The following is a 22,964-nucleotide window of genomic DNA, read 5'->3' as shown; positions in this document are numbered from 1 at the left end:
AGGCAGGGTGACCTGGAGCAGGTGACACAGGAAAGTGTGGGGTTTTTAATGGATATTCTGATATCCAGAATATTCTAACATCCAGGTGAATATTCGAATATTCAGGTGGAAAATCTAATATCCAGGTGGATATTCTCATATCCAGGTGAATATTTTAATATCCAGGTGGATATTCTGATATCCAGGTGAATATTTTGATATCCAGGCCGATATTCTGATATCCAGCTGGACATTCCAGTGGATGTTATAATGTCCAGGGGAATACCCCAAGGTCCAAGTGGGTATTCAAATGAAGATAACTCAGCTCTAGGACGCAGGGACCTTGAATATTTTACCAGGTCAGCGATGTTTGCATGGACCCACACTGACATTTTGATTTATTCCATCCTTAAGGCTCAATAATTCCAGTGTCCTTGAGCCAGGGATGTTCCTGCTCCACTGAGCTCTCCTTTCTTGCTGATTAGCCCTGAAAATACACAAAGATCTTGCATCAAAGGACATCCTGACTTGAGAGAATGTTTTCTTTTTCCAGGCATTTCTTATTTATATTTATCACTAATTACTATTGATTTTTATTTATTAAATGTTGCTATATTGCATAAGATGTTATATAATACAAAACATTTATTGTGTATTTATCGTTTAGCATTATTTTATGCATTTCTTATTATTATTTTGAGGTATTTTAAAACTAAAATCTTATTTATCTTTAATTTTTTATTTTAAATTTTTGAACTTTCATTCTTTATCCAATTTATTTATTTTATTTTATAATTTTCGATTCAAGTTCATAAAGAAATAAATACATAAGTTCAGATAAATTTCGTGTTTGGGTATTTATATTTTACAATTACAGATTTATTTCATTGTAATGCAAAGTTATATTTATATTTGTATTTATATTAAATTTACATGTATATGTATATGTATATGTATATGTATATGTATATGTATATGTATATTTATGATTGTATTTGTAATTTATATTTATATATACATCTATTTATATTAATTTTTTATTTTTATTTTTATTTTTATTTTATTTTATTTTTATTTTTATTTATTTTTTGTTTTACTATGTTTTCCACGAGGGCTGAGGGGACGCACCGCCGTGCTCCTCCACGCCGCTAGGGGGCGCCACGCACCCACGCCACCCCCCATGTCCCGTCCAGCCGCACATCCCCCTCCTCTCTATGACCCCGCCGCCATGTTGGCCGTGAGGGGAAGCGGCGGCCCGGACCCCGCTAAAATGGAGGCGCGGAGCCCTCCGGGGGTGTAGGGGCTCCTTCCCCTCCCCAACCCCCTGCCCGGAGCCCATGGGGCGGCTGTAGGGTGAGCAGGGCGCTGAGGGGAGCGCGGGGATCCCGGGGGGCTGAGGGGGCTGAAGGGGGGGGCAGGAGGCGGTGCCGGCGGGAGGGGCCTGGGGCGGCGGGAGAGTCCCTGAACTTTTATCTCTTCCCGCGAAATTCTGAGATAATTGCGATTGTCCCGCCTGGAGAAGGGAAGCTTCGGGGTGATTTAATTATGAGCCGATCGAGGAAGATGGATGGGGAGTGATCCCAAAGGCCTGGAGAGACAGGAGAAGGGGGAATGGCTGCAGGCTCACTTTGGGATATCGGAAATAAATTGGGATTTGGGGGATAAATCCTTCCCTGGGACGGAATTCCCAGAGAATCCGTGGCTGCCCCATCCCTGGAAGCAGGTTGGAAAAACCTGGGATTGTGGAAGATGTCGCATCCCATGGAATGGGATGAATTTTCAGTTTTTTTCCATCCCAAACCGCGCTGGAATTCCATTTTTCCAGGATTTCACCCCATAAAAGCTGAAGGGATTGACCCCACAATTTTTTTTGTTTGTTTTATTGGATTAAGTTGCCTCAACTATTGTGGAAAAACCTCAAGAAAAGCCAATTTCTTCCTTTTAAAATAAAAACAGCCGCAAATCAGGAACATTCAGGGCGGTGGAAGTGTTTCCTTATCCCAAATTCCTGCGGGGATTTCGGGAGATTTGCAGGGAAATTCGCTTTTTTTGTCATTTTAATTGATCACTTTTGGTTTTCCTCCCGCCTTTCGCAACATTTCACAACCCAAGGAGCAGTTGCACAACGTTTTTTTCGATTTGTTATCTTTTATTTACCCGAGGTTTTGGTGACATTTTTTGGGCCAAAATTCTCAAAATTTGCCCAAAATTCCAAAGGCATCGTGGCGGCCACAAAACTCAGGTACAAATCAGAATTTTTAAAGTATATTTTAATTAAAAGGGCGAAATTTAAGGTATGAAACCCCTCAGGGACTGATGAGGATAAACTTAATTAATTTATTGGTGACTTCATGATTGCATCAGTGCCTGTTAAAATCCTCCCCTTCAGGGCTGTTTTACCTAAAATCCCCTAAAACCCCAACTTTATTTTCAATATTTTACTTTATTTGAAAGGTGAAAAAATCGCTGTCACCTGAACCCAACCCCTGCCGCGTTTCTGCTTTAAATGGAATTTTACAACGAATTTTTTCATTCAATTTAGACTTTAATAAAACCCATCAAAGCTTGAATAAATTTTAATTTGGCTTTTCAACCGCTTGAGGTTTTTAGTTTTTAAAAAAAGCTGCGGTTTCTTGGGGGTTTTTGGTGACTCAGAAAGGAATTTTTAGTCATTAAAAAGGCATTTATTTTTTTTTAGTCATAAAAGATGCAAATGAATCCTTCCCCTGGCTGGGGTGAAATTTTGGAGTGGAAAATTCGCTCAGCTCATGACTCGGGGGTGATTCACGATTTCCTCTCGAGATTTTCAGCACCTAAAAATCCCCGGAAATCCATTTCTGGATGGGAGTTGGGAGGTGAAATTATCCCAAATTTGGGATTGGAATTATCCCAGATTCAGGATTGGAATTATCCCAAATTTCTGAGCTAGCCGAGCACAAAATTCAAATTTTTTTTTTAGGAATTTCCACCACGTAGGAGCTTTTCAATGGGGCTATACCCCTAAATTTTATTCTGTTTTCTCCTGAAAAATATTTTAAAACTCGCGAACAAAACCTTAATTAACGCCCAAATTAATTTCCGCTTCAATACGAATATTAATGAGAAGCAAGCTACCTGAAAAAAAAATTCATTTCTCTGCAAAACACGGAGGTTTTGAGTGATAAAATCAGCGCTGAAAAGGTTAAAATTCACCGCCCTCAACCCTGAATTTCCTTCCAGGAAAAGGGGAGGGAGATAAAATCCGAATTTTTTTCCCTTTTTTTCGAGCTGATTTTCAGCCCAGCCCAGCCGTTATCGGCCACTTTCGGTCCCTCCCTCAGGCGAGGTTTGAAAAAAGCGAATTTTAGAAAAACTCCCGGAGCATCCTCGGGAATTATCCCGCAGCAAAATCCCGGGAAAAATAATCCCAGGATATTCCTGCCAGGCGCAGAAAGTCAAGGTCGGTAAATCCAGCTCGTTTTAAAGGGGTTTGTGATCAATATTTTCATTTTCCCCCCTCAGAAATCCGTTCAAATTTAGGGAAATATGAACTGGGGAGGGATCGAAGCTGTTACAATTTGAATTATTTCAGGTCACTTAATATTTATTAAATTTGAATCTACCCTGTTCAGCTCATTTTAAAATTGTTTGTGGTCAATATTTTGGGTTTTTTCCCCTCATAAATCGGTTTAAATTTAGGGAAATATGAACTGGGAAGGGATCGAAGCTGTTATAATTTGAATTATTTCAGGTCGCCATCGATGCTCTTCATAAATTTAAATATTTATTAAGTTTGAGTCTACCCCGTTCAGCTCACTTTAAAGTTGTTTGTGGTGAATATTTTGGGTTTTTTCCCCTCATAAATTTATTAAAATTCAGCGAAATATGAACTGGGATGGGATTAAAGCTGTTATAATCTGAATTATTCCAGGTCACTGTCGATGCTCCTCATAAATTTAAATATTTATTAAGTTTGAGTCTACCCTGTCCAGCTCATTTTAAAGTTGTTTGTGTTAAATATTTTGGTTATTCCCCTCAGAAATCGGTTAAAATTTAGAGAAATATTAACTGGTGATGGCAGTGAGGCTGTCATAATTTGAATTATTCCTGTCAGTGTTAATTCTCCTCACAAATTTAAATATTTAGTAAGTTTGAATCAAGCCTGTCCAGCTCTTTTTAAAGTTGTTTGTGGTAAATATTTTGGGTTTTTTTCCCTCAGAAACCGGTTAAAATTTAGGGAAATATTAACTGGTGATGGGAGTGAAGCTGTTATAATCTGAATAATTTAGACATTTGAATATTTGATGTGCTCGAATCAACCCTTCCCAAATATTTTTCCTTTCTTTTTATTTTTTTTTCTTTTTTTTTTTTTTCTTCCCTTTTTCCTCACTTTCCCCTGGAGCAGCACAAAGTGGAAGAGGCCCGGGCCAGGATTAAAAATGAAATTTTCGGGCCGATTTTAACCCCAAATCCATTTGCAGGTTGGTGCTTGAACAGCTCCTCACTGCCAGGATGAGCTTCCCAAATTCCACCCAACCTCCAGGAGCTGGGAATTCCTGCAGGATCACCCTGGGCCAAGCCAATCAGGTAATTATCAATTAATTAGCAGCTAATCACCCCTCACTCCCGTCATTTATCTGTGTTATTTCCTCCTCGGAGCAGCGATTTTTATGAAATTTAAAATATATTTGAATTGAAGAATTTATCCTAAAAAAAATTGGGATTTATCCTAAAAAAATTGGGATTTATCCCCAAAAATTGGGATTTATCTCAAGGAATTTGTTCTCTTTCACATCCATGATTTAGGAATATTTTCAAGGGGAAAAGTAGATTAAAAAGGACCTAAAATGTAGAATTATGGCTATTTTGGTGCTGGATTTTTATTTAAAATATTCCAGCTTTTTTTTTCCTGATCTAGAAAAAAATCCTGGATCTAGATTCCAAAATATTGGAGCTTTTTTCACTTTAATCGGATTAAATTTATAATATTTAAAATTATATTTAAATTTCTTCAGTAATTTTCCCCAGGACTTTTTTTTGAGGAATTTAGGGAATATTTGTCCTTGGAATATTCCCATTATCGCAAATTCCTGGAGTTTTCCTGGAATAAAAAACCATCAGAGGAGAAAAATTCCCAAACAATCAAAATCAGCTGGAAAAAAAAAAAATAAAATTCAAACTTCCAATTTCTTGGGGAAAAAAAAATCCTTCAAACATCAGGGAAAATGTGGTGGGAGTGGGAATAAATTTGGATTTTCCATTGGAGGAAAATTTAGGAGCTTGGAATTGGAACCAAATCCAGAAAAAAGGAATAAATAGTGGGAAAATATTGATAAAATTGAGGAATAATGGGGAAATATTGATAAACAGCGGGGAAATATTGATAGTATTGATAAATGGTGGGGAAATATTGTTAATATTGATAAATAGTGGGAAAATGTTGTTAGTATTGATAAATGGTGGGAAAATATTGATAGTATTGGGAAATAGTGGGAAAATATTGATAAATGGTGGGGAAATATTTATCATTTATATATATTTATATATTTATCAAATATTTACCCTTTAGTATTGGTAAATAGTGGGGAAATATTGGTAAACAGTGGGAAAATATTTATAATTTATAAATATTTCTATATTTATCAAATATTTACCATTTAGTATTGGTAAATAGTGGGGAAATATTGATAATATTGAGAAATAATGGGGAAATATTGATAAACAGTGGGGAAATATTGATAATATTTGATAAATAATGGGGTGGGAAATATTGATAAATAGTGGGAAAATATGTATCATTTATATATTATATATTTATCAAATATTTACCGTTTGGTATTGGTAAATAGTGGGGAAATATTGATAAATAGTGGGAAAATATTTATAATTTATAAATATTTCTATATTTATCAAATATTTACCATTTAGTATTGGTAAGTAGTGGGGAAATATTGATAAATGGTGGGGAAATATTTATCATTTATATATTATATATTTATCAAATATTTACCATTTGGTATTGGTAAGTAGTGGGGAAATATTGATAAATGGTGGGGAAATATTGATAAATAGTGGGAAATATTTATCATTTTTAAATATTTCTATATTTATCAAGTATTTACCATTTGGTATTGGTAAGTAGTGGGGAAATATCAGTAAGTAGTGGGGAAATATTGATAAATAGTGGGAAATATTTATCATTTTTAAATATTTCTATATTTATCAAGTATTTACCATTTGGTATTGGTAAGTAGTGGGGAAATATTGATAAATAGTGGGAAAATATTATTTATAAATATTTCTATATTTACTAAATATTTACCATTTAGTATTGATCAATAGTGGGGAAATATTGATCAATAGTGGGGAAATATTGATCAGTAGTGGGGAAATATTGATAAATAGTGGGATTTTTCTTTTTTTCTTGTGGGTATTTTTTGCTGTGGATGTTTTGGGGATGGTTCCATGTTTGATGCCACAATCCCAGGAGATCCCTGCTGTGTTTGCAGGTGGTTCCCAAGCTGCCCCTGCTGAGGATCCTGCAGGCTGCGGGGGCCCAGGGCGACTCCTTCACGCTCAAAGAGGTGGGGGCACCTTCCAGGACCTGGCCTGGCCTTTGTGTGGGGTTTGGGGTGGCGTTCACTCCTTCGAGCCCTGGGAAAGAGTCCCATTTTACCTGTGGGGGCCACTTTTTGGGGTCACTTTGGGGCCACTTGGGGATCACTTTTGGGTCTGATTTTAGGACCACTTCAGGGTCACTTTTGGGGCACTTTGGGGTCACTTTGAGGACACTTTGGGGTCACTTTTTAGGGCCACTTCAGGGTCACTTTTGGGACACTTTGGGGCCACTTTGGGGATCACTTTTGGGTCTGATTTTAGGACCACTTCAGGGTCACTTTTGGGGCACTTTTTAGGGCCACTTCAGGGTCACTTTTGGGGCACTTCAGGGTCACTTTGAGGACACTTTGGGGTCACTTTTTAGGGCCACTTCAGGGTCACTTTTGGGGCACTTCAAGGTCACTTTGGGGGCACTTTTTGGGTCACTTTGGGGTCACTTTTTGGGGCACTTCAGGGTCAGTTTTTGGGAACACTTTGGGGTCAGATTTTAGGACCACTTCAGGGTCACTTTTGGGGCACTTCAGGGTCACTTTGAGGACACTTTGGGGTCACTTTTTAGGGCCACTTCAGGGTCATTTTGGGGGCACTTCAAGGTCACTTTGGGGTCACTTTTTAGGGTCACTTTGGGGTCAGTTTTTGGGGCACTTTAGGGTCATTTTGAGGGCACTTCAGGGTCAGTTTTTGGGAACACTTTGGGGTCAGATTTTAGGACCACTTCAGGGTCACTTTTGGGACACTTTGGGGTCACTTTGAGGACACTTTGGGGTCACTTTTTAGGGCCGCCTCAGGGTCACTCTTGGGGCACTTCAAGGTCACTTTAGGGGCACTTTTTGGGGTCACTTTTCGGGGCACTTTAGGGTCATTTTGAGGGCACTTCAGGGTCAGTTTTTGGCAACGCTTTGGGGACACTTGGTCACCTTTTGGGGACACTTCAGGGTCACTTTAAGGGCATTTTTGAGGGTACTTTAGGGGCACTTTTGGGGAACTTCAAGGTCACTTTTTGGAGTCACTTCAGGATCACTTTGAGGGCATTTTTGGGAGGCACTTTAGGGTCACTTTCAGGACACTTTGGGGTCACTTTTTAGGGGCATTTTGGAGTCACTTTTTGGGGCACTTTAGGGTCATTTTGAGGGTACTTCAGGGGCACTTCAGGGTCACTTTTTGGGGGGCACTTCAGGGTCACTTTGGGGTCAATTTTTGGAGACACTTTAGGGACACTTGAGGTCACTTTTTGAGGACATTTCAGGGTCAGTTTTTGGGAACACTTTGGGGTCATTGTGGGGACACTTGGTCACATTTTGGGGACACTTCAGGGTCACTTTGGGGTCAATTTTTGGAGACATTTTGGGGACATTTGAGGTCACTTTTTGAGGACATTTCAGGGTCAGTTTTTGGGAACACTTCAGGGTCATTGTGGGGTCAATTTTTGGAGACATTTTGGGGACACTTGAGGTCACTTTTTGAGGACACTGCGGGGTCACTTTGGGGACACTTGGTCACATTTTGGGGACACTTCAGGGTCACTTTTGGCGAAACTTTGGGGTCACTGGGAATAACCCCATTTTCAACTGGGATAACCCTGTTTGAACTGGGATAATGCCATTTTAACTGGGAATAACCCCATGTTGAACTGGGATAACTCCATATTAACTGAAAACAATGCAGTTTGAACTGGGGCTAACCCCATTTTGAACTGGGATAAATGCAGTTCGAACCGGGATAACCCCATTTGAACCAGGACATTTCCATCCTCCTCACCAACCATCACCAACCTTTACTCCAACACAACCCCCCTCCATATCTACCACCCCAAAATCCCCTCTAATTCCCCTCCCAGCATCCCAAATGGCAGGGAATGGATTCCCAGCCCTGTCCTGTCCCCACAGGTGATGCATTTCCTGGGCCAGTACATCATGGCCCGGCAGCTCTACGACAAGAGGCAGCAGCACCTGGTGCACTGTGGTGGAGATCAGCTGGGAGAGCTGCTGGGACTGCAGAGCTTCTCTGTCAAGGACCCCAGGTAGGGGAAAACCAAAGAAATTCCCATTTTTATCCACAAAAGGTGAAAAATTCCTCTTTGTAGCTGAAAACGCTGAAAAAAAATTCACGTTTTTAGCTGGAAAAGTGAAAAAAAAAAAAAAAAAATCCCATTTTTACCCAAAAAATTTGAAACAAATTTGCCATTTTTCATCTGGAAAAGATGAAAAAAAATTCCCATTTTTATATGGAAAAGGTGAAAAAAATTTCCCATTTTCATCCCAAAAAGCTGAAAAAAATTTCCCATTTTTTTATCTGGAAATGCTGAAAAAATCGTATTTTTATCTGGAAAAGCTAGGGGAAAAAAATTGCTATTTTAATTCAGGAAATATGGAAAAAAATTGCCATTTTTATCTGGAAAAGCTTTAAAAAATCCCGTTTTTATCCACAAAAGGTGAAAAATTCCTCTTTGTAGCTGAAAACGCTGAAAAAAAATTCACGTTTTTAGCTGGAAAAGTAAAAAAAAAATCCCATTTTTATCCAAAAAATTTGAAACAAATTTGCCATTTTTATCTGGAAAAGATGAAAAAAAAAATCCCTTTTTTATCTGGAAAAGCTGAAAAAAATTTCTTATTTTTATCTGGAAAAGGTGGGAAAAATTTGCTATTTTAATTCAGAAAATCTGAAAAAAAATTGCCATTTTTATCTGGAGAAGCTTTAAAAAATCCCATTTTTATCCAGAAAATATGGAAAAAATTCCCATTTTTCACTGGAAAAGGTGAAGAAAATTCCCATTTTTATCTGGAAAAGCTGGGAAAAAATTGCTATTTTAATTCAGGAAATATGGAAAAAAATTGCCATTTTTATCTGGAAAAGCTTTAAAAATCCCATTTGTATCCACAAAAGGTGAAAAATTCCTATTTGTAGCTGAAAACGCTGAAAAAAAATTCACGTTTTTAGCTGGAAAAGTAAAAAAAAATCCCATTTTTATCCAGAAAATATGGAAGAAATTCCCATTTTTCATCTGGAAAAGGTGAAGAAAATTCCCATTTTTATCCCGAAAAGCTGAAAAAAATTTCCCATTTTTATGTGGAAAAGCTGAAAAAAATTCCTATTTTTATCTGGAAAAGCTGGGGAAAAAAAGCTGCTATTTTAATTCAGAAAATCTGAAAAAAAAATTGCCATTTTTATCTGGAAAAGCTTTAAAACAATCCCATTTTTATCCACAAAAGGTGAAAAATTGCTATTTTTAGCTGAAAACGCTGAAAAAATATTCATGTTTTTAGCTGGAAGAGTAAAAAAAAAATCCCATTTTTATCCAGAAAATATGAAAAAAATCCATTTTCATCTGGAAAAGGTGAAGAAAATTGCCATTTTTTATCTGGAAAAGCTGAAAAAATTTCTTATTTTTATCTGAAAAAGCTGAGAACAAAAGTTGCCATTTTGATCCAGAAAATCTGAAAAAAATTCCCATTTTCATCTGGAAAAGCTGAAAAATATCCCATTTTTATCTGGGAAAAAAAAAATTCCATTTTTTATCTGGAAAAGCTGAAAAAAATTCCCATTTTTATCTGGAAAAGCTGGGGAAAAAATGCTATTTTAATTCAGAAAATATGGAAAAAAATTGCCATTTTTATCTGGAAAAGCTGAAAAATATCCCATTTTTATCTGGGAAAAAAAAAAATCCATTTTTTATCTGGAAAAGCTGAAAAAATATCCCATTTTTATCTGGGAAAAAAAAAATCCATTTTTTATCTGGAAAAGCTGAAAAAATATCCCATTTTTATCAGGTGGCGCTGGTTGGGATGAAGGGCTAGCTCTGTGAGTTTTGATTCTTTGTTTCCTCAAGGGCTGGATGGTGAATTTTAGGAAAATCAGCTCCCTAAGAATTTTAAGAATTAAATCCATGAGAAAACAAATGGTTTTGGGGTTTCTGGGCTCCCTGTGGCCACTAAAGGGGATTTTTGGTCCTCCCCAGCCCCGTGTACGAGATGCTGAAGAGGAACCTGAGCCCTGCTGCCCTCCCAGGTAGGTTGGTCCCGTTCCATAAATGTTGCTCTGACCTGGTAAGTACCAAAAAAAAACCAAAACAAATTTAAAAAAAAAAAAATCCAGGAAAATGCCAAATCCTGGGGCTGCAGGAGGAATAAACTTCTCTGACAAACTTTGCCACGCGAATCTCTCGGAGTTTGTGTCTTTTCTGTGTGCCAGGAGCTGTTTGAGTGGTGCCAAAAAAACCCCAAATTTGAACCCTGAAATCCCCTCCTTGACTGGAATCAATCTTTTGATATTTTTTCAGCTTCAGAGCTGCAATTTCTTGCTCTCACCTCATTTTATATTTTGAGCATCTCTAAGAGTGCTAAAAATTCTGCAGGGCTTTAACCTTGAACCTTGCAGCTTCCCCAGCTCATGAGAAGAATCAAATTAAACTCCATCAAAATGGAAATTTATTCTCAAATTAATCTGAGACTTCCTTGAGACCAGTTCTTGGTGTAGGACTGGGAAAAAAATCAACTCCACTGGAAGAGCTGTGGAATTTTGTGCCTCATTTCCCATTTTTTTAAAACAGATAAAATGGATTTAATCCTCAGATGTGGAACTTTGTACCACAGCATCCATTTTTTAAACAGGTTAAATAGATTTGATCCACAGCTGTGGAATTTTGTGCCACATTTCCATTTTTAAAACAGATAAAATGGATTTGATCCACAGCTGTGGAATTTTGTGCCACATTTCCCATTTTTTAAAACAGATAAAATGGATTTAATCCACAGCTGTGGAATTTTGTGCCATATTTCCCATTTTTAAAACAGATAAAATGGATTTGATCCACAGCTGTGGAATTTTGTGCCACATTTCCCATTTTTTTTAAACAGGATTAAAAACCTTTAGGAGGGCTCAGGCACGTGAGGAAAAATTGAAAATTAAATTAAATTAAAATTAAAAACGTGGCCGTTTCTGCCTTGGATTTTTTGCAGAAGATTCTTTTTTTAATTTGGATTTATTTTCTAGAAGAATCTTTTGAACTCTGTTCGGACTTTTTAGCTGTAGGAAAATTGTGTGAGTGCTGCTCCCTCCTCCCAGACAGAGCTGTGTGTGTGCAGAGCTGAGCTCGCTGCCTTTTCCTGCTCTGGCCTCCCTTTAAGCCTGGCTCAGGAAAAGCTGCTCCTAGGGCTCAGTTAGACCTGGCTGTGTGTGAGTGTGACCCAAACCAACCAAGCTTGGCACACCAGACCTGGGAGCGCACAGGGAGGGAGCCTCAGGCTCTTTTCCTTAATTTCCCACCCATTTTCCTTCTTTTCCCACCCATTTTCCTTCTTTTCCCACCCATTTTCCTTCTTTTCCCACCCATTTTCCTTCTTTTCCCACCCATTTTCCTTCTTTCCCCACCTCTTTTCTTTCCTTTCCCTCCCTTTTTCCTTCTTTTCCAGCTGTTTGCTTTCCTCCAGCCCAGCACAGGAATGACTGCATTTGGTTTAATTTTCCTCCCCTTCCTTGTCTAATTTTTCTCCCTTCCTTTTCTAATTTTCCCCTTTTCTTGTTTAATTTCTCCCCCTTCCTGCCTAATTTTCTTCCTTGTCAATTTCCCCCCTTTTCTTTTATTATTTTCCCCCTTTTCTGATTTTCCCCCCTTTCTTTTCAGAATTTTCCCCCTTTATTTTCTAATTCTTTTCCCCTTTTTCTTTTCTAATTTCCCCTTTTATTTTCTAATTCTTTTCCTCCTTTTATTTTCTAGTTCTTTTCCCCTTTTCTAATTCTTTTCCCCTTTTCTAATTCTTTTCCCCCTTTTCTAATTCTTTTCCCCTTTTCTAATTCTTTTCCCCTTTTCTAATTCTTTTCCCTTTTTCTAATTATTTTCCCCTTTTCTAATTCTTTCCCCCTTTTTCTTTTCTAATTCTTTTCCTCTTTTTCTTTTCTATTTTCCCCCTTTATTTTCTAATTCTTTTCCCCTCTTCTGATTCTTTTCCCCTTTTTTCTTTTCTAATTCTTTTCCCCCTTTTATTTTCTAATTCTTTTCCCCTTTTATTTTCTAATTCTTTTCCCCTTTTTTCTTTTCTAATTCTTTTCCCCTTTTTCTTTTCTAATTTCCCCTTTTATTTTCTAATTCTTTTCCCCCTTTTCTAATTCTTTTCCCCTTTTTCTTTTCTAATTTCCCATTTTATTTTCTAATTCTTTTCCCCCTTTTCTAATTCCAATTTTCCCCCTTCCCTGCCCACTTTTCCCAAGTCTGACTCCCCCAGGCTGCATTTAGGAATCCCTCACTTCAGGCTGGTTTTTATGGAATTTTTCCAGCTCCAGAAGGAAACCTTCCAGCATCTGGAGTATTTCCACTCCCTGAAAATCAGATTTTGGAAAGGTTTCTCCCTGTTCCCATCTCCTTGCAGAGCCCTGGCTCCTGTTTTCCATCAGGAATTAAACCCCAGCAGCTGGAAGGAGGAAAAAAAAGCAGGAATTCCTGAATTTTGCTCCATTTAAAGGCCATTTTTAGGTGGAGTTTTGTCGTTTTCAGATCTTCCCTATCCAGGTGGGATTCCTGGTGGGATTCAGCCTCATCCAAAGGGAATTTTCCTGTTCCATGGAAAGGGGAGCAGGCAGGAGCCAGCCTGGCATCTTCTGTTCTCTCTGCTCAAAGCCAGGCTCAGAAAGATCCCTGTTAATTGGATTCTTGTTAATTTAGCTCAGCCTTTTAATTAATTCTTGGGAGCAGCTGGATCCAGCTGTGTCCAGCCCTGTGCATGGAATTTTCCCTTCTTTGCTCTTTATCCTCATGCCCAAACCTTTCAAAAAGAGCAAGAAATCTTCAGAAATTCCCCCCCAAAAAATCCTGTTCACTTTCCAGGTGGGATTCCCTGGCAAGCCAAGCAGGGAACTGAACAAAAATGGGATTGTTTTGGGGTGGATCTCTCATATTTTAGCATTTCCCCCATGGGATTTCTTGCTGGGGCACTCATGAAAATTTCAGAATCAATTTTCCTGGTTTTCCACTTTTTATTCTCTGGTTTTGAAGAACCTCAGGTGGAAAAGCAGCTCCTTGCAAAACGTGGGTGTTCCCAGCTGAAATGGGATTGGGGAAATTCCCTGGATGTACAGGAGAGCCTTGGAAACTCCAGGGAAAATCACACAAAGCCCTGGTGGCTTTTAGGCAACCTCAGGAGCAATTCCAAATCCAAAAGAAAAACTTTTCCCTTTGGCAAGAATATTCTGAATATTTGGCTGTAGGAATAAGAAGAACTTTTCCCTTTGGGCTGAATATTCTGATTTTGGAATGGCTGCAGTAAAAAATAAATTTTCCCTTTGGGAAGAATATTTTGAATTTGGGATGGCTGTAAAAAAAAAATTTTTAAAAAAAAAAAATAATTTTTAATAAATTGGGAAGCTGTGAATTTGGCATAGCAAAAAATTTTTTTCCCTTTGGGAAAAATATTCTGAATTTGGGATGGCTGCAGCAAAAATAATAATTTTTCCCTTTGGGAAGAATGTTCTGAATTTGGCTATAGCAAAAAGAATATTTTTCCCTTTGAGAAGATTGAATTTTAGGAAGAGGAATATTTTTCCCTTAGGGAAGAATATTCTGAATTTGGCTATAGCAAAAGGAATAATATTTCTCTTTAGGAAGAATATTTTGAATTTGGGATGGCTGTAGCAAAAAAATAAATTTTCCCTTTGGGAAGAATATTTTGAATTTGGCATGGCTGTAGCAAAAAAATAAATTTTCCCTTTGGGAAGAATATTGTGAATTTGGCTATAGCAAGAAGAATAATTTTTCCCTTAGGGAAGAATGTTCTGAATTTGGCTATAGCAAATTTTGGGAGAATAATTATTTCTCTTTAGGAAGAATATTTTTTACCTTTGGGATGGCTGTAGGAATAAGAATAACTTTTCCCTTAGGGGAAGATGTATTTTGCTATAGAATTTGGAATACTGTTCCTTAGGGAAGAATTTGAATGGCTTTAAATAATATTCCTCTTTAGGAAGAATATTTTGAATTTGGGATGGCTGTAGGAATAAGAATAGCTTTTCCCTTAGGGGAAAAGTATTCTGAATTTGGCTGTATGGAGAAGAATGTTTTTTTCCCCTTTGGGATGAATATTTTGAATTTGGGATGGCTGTAGCAAAAAAAATGAATTTTCCCTTTGGGAAGAATATTGTGAATTTAGCTATAGCAAAAAAATAATTTTTCCCTTTGGGAAGAATATTCTGAATTTGGCTATAGCAAAAAGAATTATTTTTCCCTTAGGGAAGAGTATTCTGAAATTGGCTGTGTGAAGAAGAATGCTTTTTTCCCTTTGGGAAGAATATTGTGAATTTGGCTATAGCAAAAATAACAACTTTTCCCTTTGAGAAGAATTCTGAATTTGGCTATAGGAAGAGGAATACTTTTTCCCTTTGGGAAGAATATTGTGAATTTTCCCCCAGCTGCTTCTCCCCAAATTCCACCAATTCCCCCCCGAGCAGCCCGGACTTGCCCTGCAGGAGTCCCCCAGGTGTGCCAAGCCTGGCTGGTTGGTTGCTTGCCCCAGGCCCTGTGTGGTGTGAGAGTGGGAATTTCCAGGGAAGGCTTTTCCTTGTGTTTTGCCTGCCATCTGCAGATGCTGCACAGACTCTCCCAAAGGAGCAGAGCGTCGCTAAGCCCAGCCCAGACCAGCTGCAGGTAAACCCCACTGCCCAGTGGGTTCTTTTCTTGTACAGAGCCGCCCCTTCTCTGTACCTCTGCATGGTGGACTGCCAGAACTTTTTGTCGTTGTTTTTGTTGTGCTGCTGCTCACCTTTTTCCTGAGAGAAGAAAAAAAAAAAAAAAAAAAAAAATCCCCAAGTTTAAAAAGTTCTGGAATCCACAGAGCAGGGACAGAGCCGCCCTTCTCTGTTCTCCTCCTCGTGACAGAGTGCCAGTCTCTGAGCGCGTTGTTCTGGGGTGCAGCACTTCCAGCCCTCAGCTTCTCCAGCCCTGTTTTCCTGCTTTTCCCCCCTCTTTTCTCCCACTAGGAATTGCCAAATAAATAAATTCACTGTGCCTAGTTAGGATTTGTTTCCAGCAGCTTTTCAGGCAGAGGTGAAAACCTAGGAAAAATCTTGGCGCCTCCAAAGTTTTTTCCAGGTGTGGTTTGGGGTGAAGGCTGGGAGGTGTCAGTGTGTCACAAAATCAACTTTTACTGCATGAAAAACACCAACTTTAGGATTTTTGCCAAGCTGCAGATTTTTCCTTGGTTGTTCCTGCTGATTCCAGAGGCTTTAAAGAGAAATAATTTGTAGTTTTTATTCTGAATTTTATTTCCTCTTCCTACCTGCTTGGTCTCATCCTGCAGCTGGTGCCTGGGGATGGAAGTGCTGCATCCCCTTGTCCCTGCAAGCTCTGCTGGGCTCATTCCTGGATTTTCCTCCCTGCAGCTCAGCCAGGAGGAAGGATCTGACTCTGGGATCCTGGAGGGTGACAGCAAAACCTCAGCTCCTGCTACCTCAGAGCCCAAATGTGACACTTGTGAAGGTGAGGGACAAATTTCTGCATTATCACAATGTTTGCAAACACGTGTGGCACACACGGCAGCAAAATGCTGGAGGAGGGAGTTGGGAGACTCAAAAAAACCCTGGTTTGGAATACAATAATTAAAAATCTTGGTGCTAAAGATTGGGGCTCTGGGATGGTGGAGAGTGACAGGAAAACCTCAGCTCCTGCTGCCTCAGAGCCCAAATGTGACACTTGTGAAGGTGAGGGACAAATTTCTGCCTGTGTGGGACACAGAGCAGCAAAATGCTGGAGGAGAGACTCAAAAAAACCCTGGTTTGGAATAGAATCATTAAAAATCTTCCTGCTAAAGATTGAGAAATTACAAAGTTCACCACAAGTATTTTCTTAATATCTGGTCATAAATAAATGCTCTGAATGCAGTGACAGGTTAAGCCCCAAAATCCCATTTCTCACTGAGTCATGCCATGAGAAAAAAATCTTCCAGACCTTTCTGGAGGGTGTTTTAAATGCTGGAATTATCTTTGGATCCATCCCCCTTCCCAAGGGAGGCTCCTGAGCTCACAGAACCCAGCCTGGGCTGGCTGCAGTCATTCCCTGCAAACCAAGCAGGGCACTGAACAAAAATGGGAATTTTTGGGTGGATCTGTCATATTTTGACATTTCCCCCGTGGGATTTTTTTGCTGGGTCACTCATGGAGATTTCACAAGTTTTGAGAGCAATTTTCCTATTTTTCCACTTTTTATTCTCTCTTATCGATGAACCTCAGCTGGAAAAGCAGCTCGTTGTTTCCAGCTCAAATGGGAGAGCTGGAAATTCCCTGGATTTACAAACCAGCCTTGGAAACCCTTGTGAAATTCCCTGGAATTAACAAACCAGCCTTGGAAACCCTTGTGAAATTCCCTGGATTTACAAACCAGCCTTGGAAACCCTTGTGAAATTCCCTGAATTAACAAACCAGCCTTGGCTGTGCCTTGGAAGCTCCAGGCACTGGAGGGAGGGAGATCCAAGGTGGTCCTGGAATGCTCAGTTTGGGATCCCAGGCTGGAGCACGGGGAGGATGGATCCCACTTCTTGGGAATTCAGGAGCTGCAAACAGAATTCCAACCAGTCCTTTCTGCGTTTTAAATCACTCCAGAAACCCACTCAGGGCTGGCTGGAAAAGTGTTTGTGTTTCTGTGGTGAAATTTTAATTTAAACTCAGCCTGTTCCAGCACAGGGGCACTGGGATGGTCCTGACTTGTGCAGGGATTTTTGTCAGATGGGACATCCAAACCTCAGAGCTGTCATCCTGATGCAAGAAGTCAAAAAAATCAGATTTCACCCCAATTTTTTTCTGTGCTGGTGTCTCTTACCCAATGACTTGGACTGTGCTTGGCTCTTCCAGACAGTGATTTGATAGAAAACCTCTCCAAAAGCAAAAAGCCCAAGCTGGACCTGGTTTTTGAGGAATGGGATGTGGCTGGGCTGCCGTGGTGGTTTTTAGGGAATCTCAGAAGCAATTACAAATCCAGGAGTAACGGATCCACGGATATTCAGACTAACCAGGTGTGTAAAAGGGGCCTTGTGTCCTCTTCCTTTCCTCTTTTGACTTCCAAGGAAATCAAATATTCTGATTTTTTCTCCCTTTTCCCTTCCCACTTCAGGATTTTCAGCCTTTTTCTCACTCTGGGCCTTTCCCATTGGGTGGTTGGTGAATTTTAGGGTTTTTAAATCAACCAAACTCTTTTCTCAAGGCCCTCAGAGGTGCCTTGAAATTCAGGAGTTGCCCCTTTTTTTTTATTGGGGTGAACATTGTAGGGTGGTGACCGAGCTGGAAGGGGGAGATGGAAAAGGTGGAAGTTGAGAAAAGGGAAAATGGTGAGGTGGAAATTGGGAAAAGGGAATCTGTGAGGTGGAAATTTTAAAAATGAAAGCTTGTGAGGTGGAAATTGGGAAAAGGTTGGGAAAAGGGGAACTTGTGAGGTGGAGATTGGGAAAAGGGAATCTGTGAGGTGAAAATTTTAAAAATGAAAGCTTGTGAGGTGGAAATTGGGAAAAGGTTGGGAAAAGGGGAACTTGTGAGGTGGAGATTGGGAAAAGGGAATCTGTGAGGTGAAAATTTTAAAAATGAAAGCTTGTGAGGTGGAAATTGGGAAAAGGTTGGGAAAAGGGGAACTTGTGGGAGATTGGGAAAAGGGAATCTGTGAGGTGGAAATTGGAAAAAAGGGGAATGTGTGAGGGGAAAATTTTAAAAATGGAAGCTTTTGAGGTGTGAATTGGGAAAAGGAGGGCCTGGGAGGTGGAAATTGGAAAAAAATGCAGTCTGTGAGGTGAAAATTTAAAAAAATGGAAGCCTGTGAGGGGGAAGTTGGGAAAACCTGAGTTGGTGAGGGGGAAATTGGGAGAAGAGGGAACTTATGAGGTGGAGATTGAGGAAAGGTTGCAAAAGGGGAGCCTGTTAGGTGGGAATTGGAAAAAAGGGAATCTGTGAGGTGAAAATTCTAAAAATGGAAGCCTATGAGGCAGAAATTGGGAAAAGAGAAGCCTGTGAGGGGGAAATTGGGAAACGAGAGAACTAGTGAGGTGGAAAATGGAAAAAAGGGAATCTGTGAGGTGAAAATTTTAAAAATGAACACCTGTAAGGTGGAAATTGGGAAAAGGGGGGCCTGTAGGGGAGAAATTGGGAAAAGAGAAGCCTGTGAGGGGAAAATTGGGAAAATGACAGCCTATGAGGTGGAAATCGGGAAAAACTGAGTTGGTGAGGGGGAAGGAGGGAACTTGTGAGGTGGAAATCGGGGAAAGGTTGGAAAAAGGGGAGCCTGTGAGGTGGGAATTGGAAAAAAGGGAATCTGTGAGCGGAAAATTTTAAAAATGGAGGCCTGTGAGGTGGAAACTGGGGAAAGGGGGGCCTGTGAGGCAGAATTTTTCAAAAGGGGTGTCTGAGGGCAGTGAGGTGCCTGTGGCTTTGGAGGTTGTTGGAGAGGAAAATGGGACAGTGCTGGTTGTGGAGCTGCTCCTAAATTATTTTTCCTGATTTTTTTTTTGGGTTTTTTTTTGGTTTTTTTCCCCTCAGGACATTGACACTGCCATAGTTTCAGACACCACTGATGACCTGTGGTTCCTCAACGAGTGTCCCCTGGAGCAGGGCGCTGCTGGGCTCAAGGTGGAAGTGCTGGACTGTGAGGAGGTCACAGAAGGTGACACCAAGGTACCTCTGGCACAATTTTCTCTGTTTCCATCCATCCCATGCTGCCCTTCTGGATCTGTTCCCATCCAGAGGCTAAATCCCGTTTAGAAAAGGCTTGTCACCATTCCTCATGTGTTTGATGGTTTTCCTGCTTGGGTTTTGGTTTAAATTCAATTTTTCAAGGCATGAAATCAATTGAAAACGAATTAAACTTCTCGCAGCGACTTAAGTGGGTTTCTAACCAATGCCTGCAAGAGTTATAAATCAAAAATCATGGGATTAAGTTTAGAAAAGGCTTTTTAAAATTTGAGTCCAGCTAAAGACTCAAAGAGGAGAATCTGATCATGGTAAACCAGCAAAAGTTACCAACATTCTGCAAAAGAACCACTGCAAAAACAGTTTTTAATTCACTTTTAGAAGCGATTTAATGAGCAGAGCGATGCTATAATCCTTTAACTGCGGTGTGCAGCACCAGGCAAACAATAAATAGGGAATATTCCAACATTCCCACCCTGTGACAATGCTTTCCTGGAATTCCAGGTGCCTGAGGATGTGTGCTTGGATGAGCTGGAGGATTCCCAGCGCCTGAGCGACGACACGGACACAGAGGCTGCTTCTGAGGTGGGAATTCCTTGGGATCACCTGGTGCTGGAAGGGCTCATCCCACATCTGCTGCTGGTTTTGGGAGGGGAAAAGCTGATTTTCTTGTGGGTTTCCAAAAAGAAAAAGTGGCTGGGTGTAGTTAATACCCAGGCGTGGTTTAATAAGGGTTTTAATAAGATTTTAATAAGATTTTAATTCCATGTTGTCCTCTGGATAGAAATCTGGAGGATTGCCCTTGGAAGGGACTTGGAAATCTCAAGTAGCACTTAATAATCACCCAAAACCTCAGAATTCTAGTGATTTTTAGCAGAATTTTAATGGTTTGTAGCAGAATTTTAATGGTTTTAGCAGAATTTTCCAGCCTGGAATAAATGGGGATGTCCCTGGCTTTGGACAGCTGAGTCCTGGCTCTGCATTTGTGCAGCTCCTGCCCTTTTCTGTGAGGTAATTAATTAATTAATCCATTAATTGTGCAGATTTCAGCAGCTGGTAAGTGATGGGTAAGCCTGGAAAACAAATTCCTGCCATATTCCAGGAGCTCTCCCCTTGAATTTTGAGCAAAATATTGAAAATTCTCTTGAAATTAAATAAAAATAAACTGCCCCAACTTGGATTCTTCCAGGGGGCTGGGAGAGAGGAAGGAGAGAAATTCATGAGGGACAGATCTGGGATGAATCAATCCCAAGCCACAAAATGTTGATTTTCCAGCTTATAAATCACTCATAAATAATATTTTTTTTTAACGAGGCTTCCTTGCTGCTTTTCCCACACGGCTAAAACGAGGAATACCCAAAAAGAAATTTATGTTTTTGCTGGAATTTTTTTGCTGGAATTTTTTTGCCTTAAATCCCTCAGGATTGCTGGCAATGCTCCAAGTGCAGGAAATTCAACTCTCCGGGTAAAAGGTACTGCTTCCGCTGCTGGGCCCTGCGCAAGGACTGGTACAGGGACTGCCCCAAACTGCCCCATTCCCTGTCCCTCTCCAACATCAATTCCATGGAAAACCAGGAGCAGGACGAAGGGATGGACGTCCCAGACTGCAGGAGGACGATCTCAGCCCCGGCTGGCCAACCCAAACACGTTTTCCTGGGAGAAAACAAACCCCGCGTGGATCCCGGCGGCTCCGTCGAGTCCTTGGATTTGGCGCAGGAGGGGAAAAATCGGGATTTTGCCAAGCTGAAGAAAGAGGAGGAGGTGGAATCTTTGGAGAGCATCAAAACCCTGCTGAATCCCTGCTTCCTGTGCCAGCACAGGCCTCGGGATGGGAATATTGTCCACGGAAGGACTGCTCACCTGGTGGCCTGCTTCAGGTGTGCCAGGATGCTGAAGAAGAAGAGATCGCCGTGTCCCGTGTGCAGGAAGGAGATCAAGATGGTCATCAGGATCTTCATGGGGTAGGGAGGATTCCTGCCCCTAAAGTAACCCCAAAATCTGGAATTTTTGCACTCAGACCCCCATTACGGTGTGTGCAGGAAGGAGATCACAATGGTCATCGGGATCTTCATAAAATAACCCCAAAATCTGGATTTTTGCACTCAAATCCTAATTTCGGTGTGTGCAGAAAGGAGATCATGATGGTCATCAGGATCTTCATAAAATAACCCCCAAAAGAGAATTTGTGCACTTGAATCCCAGTTTCAATGTGTGCAGGAAGGAGATCACGATGGTCATCAGGATCTTCATAAAATAAGCCCAAAATCTGGATTTTTGCACTCAAATCCCAGTTTCAGTGTGTGCAGAAAGGAGATCATGATGGTCATCAGGATCTTCATAAAATAACCCCAAAATCTGGATTTTTGCACTCAAATCCCAATTTCAGTGTGTGCAGAAAGGAGATTATGATGGTCATCAGGATCTTCGTAAAATAAGCCCAAAATCTGGATTTTTGCACTCAAATCCTAATTTCAGTGTGTGCAGAAAGGAGATCATGATGGTCAAAAGGATCTTCATAAAATAACCCCAAAATCTGGATTTTTGCGCTCAAATCCCAGTTTAAGTGTGTGCAAGAAGGAGATCAGGATGGCCATCAGGATCTTCATAAAATAACCCCAAAATCTAGATTTTTGTACTCAAATCCTAATTTCAGTGTGTGCAGGAAGGAGATCACGATGGTCATCAGGATCTTCATAAAATAACCCCAAAATCTGGATTTTTGCACTCAAATCCTAATTTCAGTGTGTGCAGGAAGGAGATCAGGATGGCCATCGGGATCTTTATGGGATAGCAGGACCTTGTGCACCTAAAATAACCCCAAAATGAAGATTTTTGCACTCAAACCCCGATTCCAGAGCTCTACCAGTGAAACCAAAGAGTACCAAGATTAAATCCCACCAAGAATCCTCTGCAGGATCCACTTTTCCATGGAATTCACCTCGAGATCAAAACCCCAGCTTGGAAATTTTCCCAATTTCCCATCTTCAGCCCCGTTTTTTATCCCTCGGGATTCTTTCTCCTGACCAAGAACAGCAGATTTGGGAAAAAGTGAAACCTTTGGAATGTTTTTTTTTTTCCCATAAATCCCAACTTGTGCAATTGCTTTGGAACTGATAGTTAAAAACAGAAATAAATATTTATGGTGGGAGGACAGGGGATTTGTTTTGGAGAGAAGAAGAAGAACTTTATTCCTAATTTTTTTATTGTTTAAGGTCAGCAGGGTGAAGAATTCCTTGCTCACAGATGGGAAATAAATCTAAGTTTTTAATCCACACCTCTCAGGTCACAAATGAGATGGAATAATAATAATAATGTTATATTTTTCTTTCTTTTTGGGCTCCTTAATTTCTTTTCTTCTCTTTTTTGTATATTTAAGTCTACTCTGTGTCGCCTCTGTCCAGCAGGATTCAATTCCAGCAGCTTTGGGATATTTTGGGTTGTTCCACCTGTCCTCATCTATCCTCTAGGCTAAAACAATCCTCATTTTTGAGTGATTTGAAAAGTGGCTTAAAAAATTAAGCACATTGTTTTGAGGGATAAAATAATTCCTTTAAAGCTCCCTTTGCACCCTTTCGAGGCAGATTTTTCCCCCTTTCCAAGCAATTCTTTTCCCATTTCCAAGCAAAAATTTTCCCCCTTTTCAGGCAGATGTTTCCCCTTTTCAAATACAATTTTTTTCCTCTTTCCAGGCAAATTTTTCCCTCTTTTCAGACTTTTCCCCCTTTCCAGGCAGACTTTTCCCG

General features: G+C 40.0%; 1 protein-coding gene across 1 annotated transcript; it reads left to right on the top strand.

Moving 5' to 3' along the window:
• The first annotated feature begins 1,296 nt into the window (after positions 1–1,296).
• On the top strand, positions 1,297–22,817 carry MDM4 (MDM4 regulator of p53). The gene is made up of 11 exons (XM_030965672.1): positions 1,297–1,332; positions 4,440–4,545; positions 6,468–6,542; positions 8,463–8,596; positions 10,532–10,581; positions 15,144–15,205; positions 15,940–16,036; positions 17,404–17,564; positions 19,072–19,206; positions 19,726–19,806; positions 20,644–22,817. The coding sequence occupies exons 2-11, from the start codon at positions 4,471–4,473 to the stop codon at positions 21,184–21,186; spliced, it is 1,413 nt and encodes a 470-aa protein (XP_030821532.1). The 5' UTR covers positions 1,297–1,332; positions 4,440–4,470; the 3' UTR covers positions 21,187–22,817.
• The last annotated feature ends 147 nt before the right edge of the window (positions 22,818–22,964 follow it).

Source organism: Camarhynchus parvulus, chromosome 26, assembly GCF_901933205.1.
Source record: "Camarhynchus parvulus chromosome 26, STF_HiC, whole genome shotgun sequence".
Lineage (NCBI taxonomy): Eukaryota > Metazoa > Chordata > Aves > Passeriformes > Thraupidae > Camarhynchus > Camarhynchus parvulus.
The sequence above is the reverse complement of the archived record's forward strand: the minus strand, read 5'-3'. Positions and strand labels throughout refer to the sequence as shown.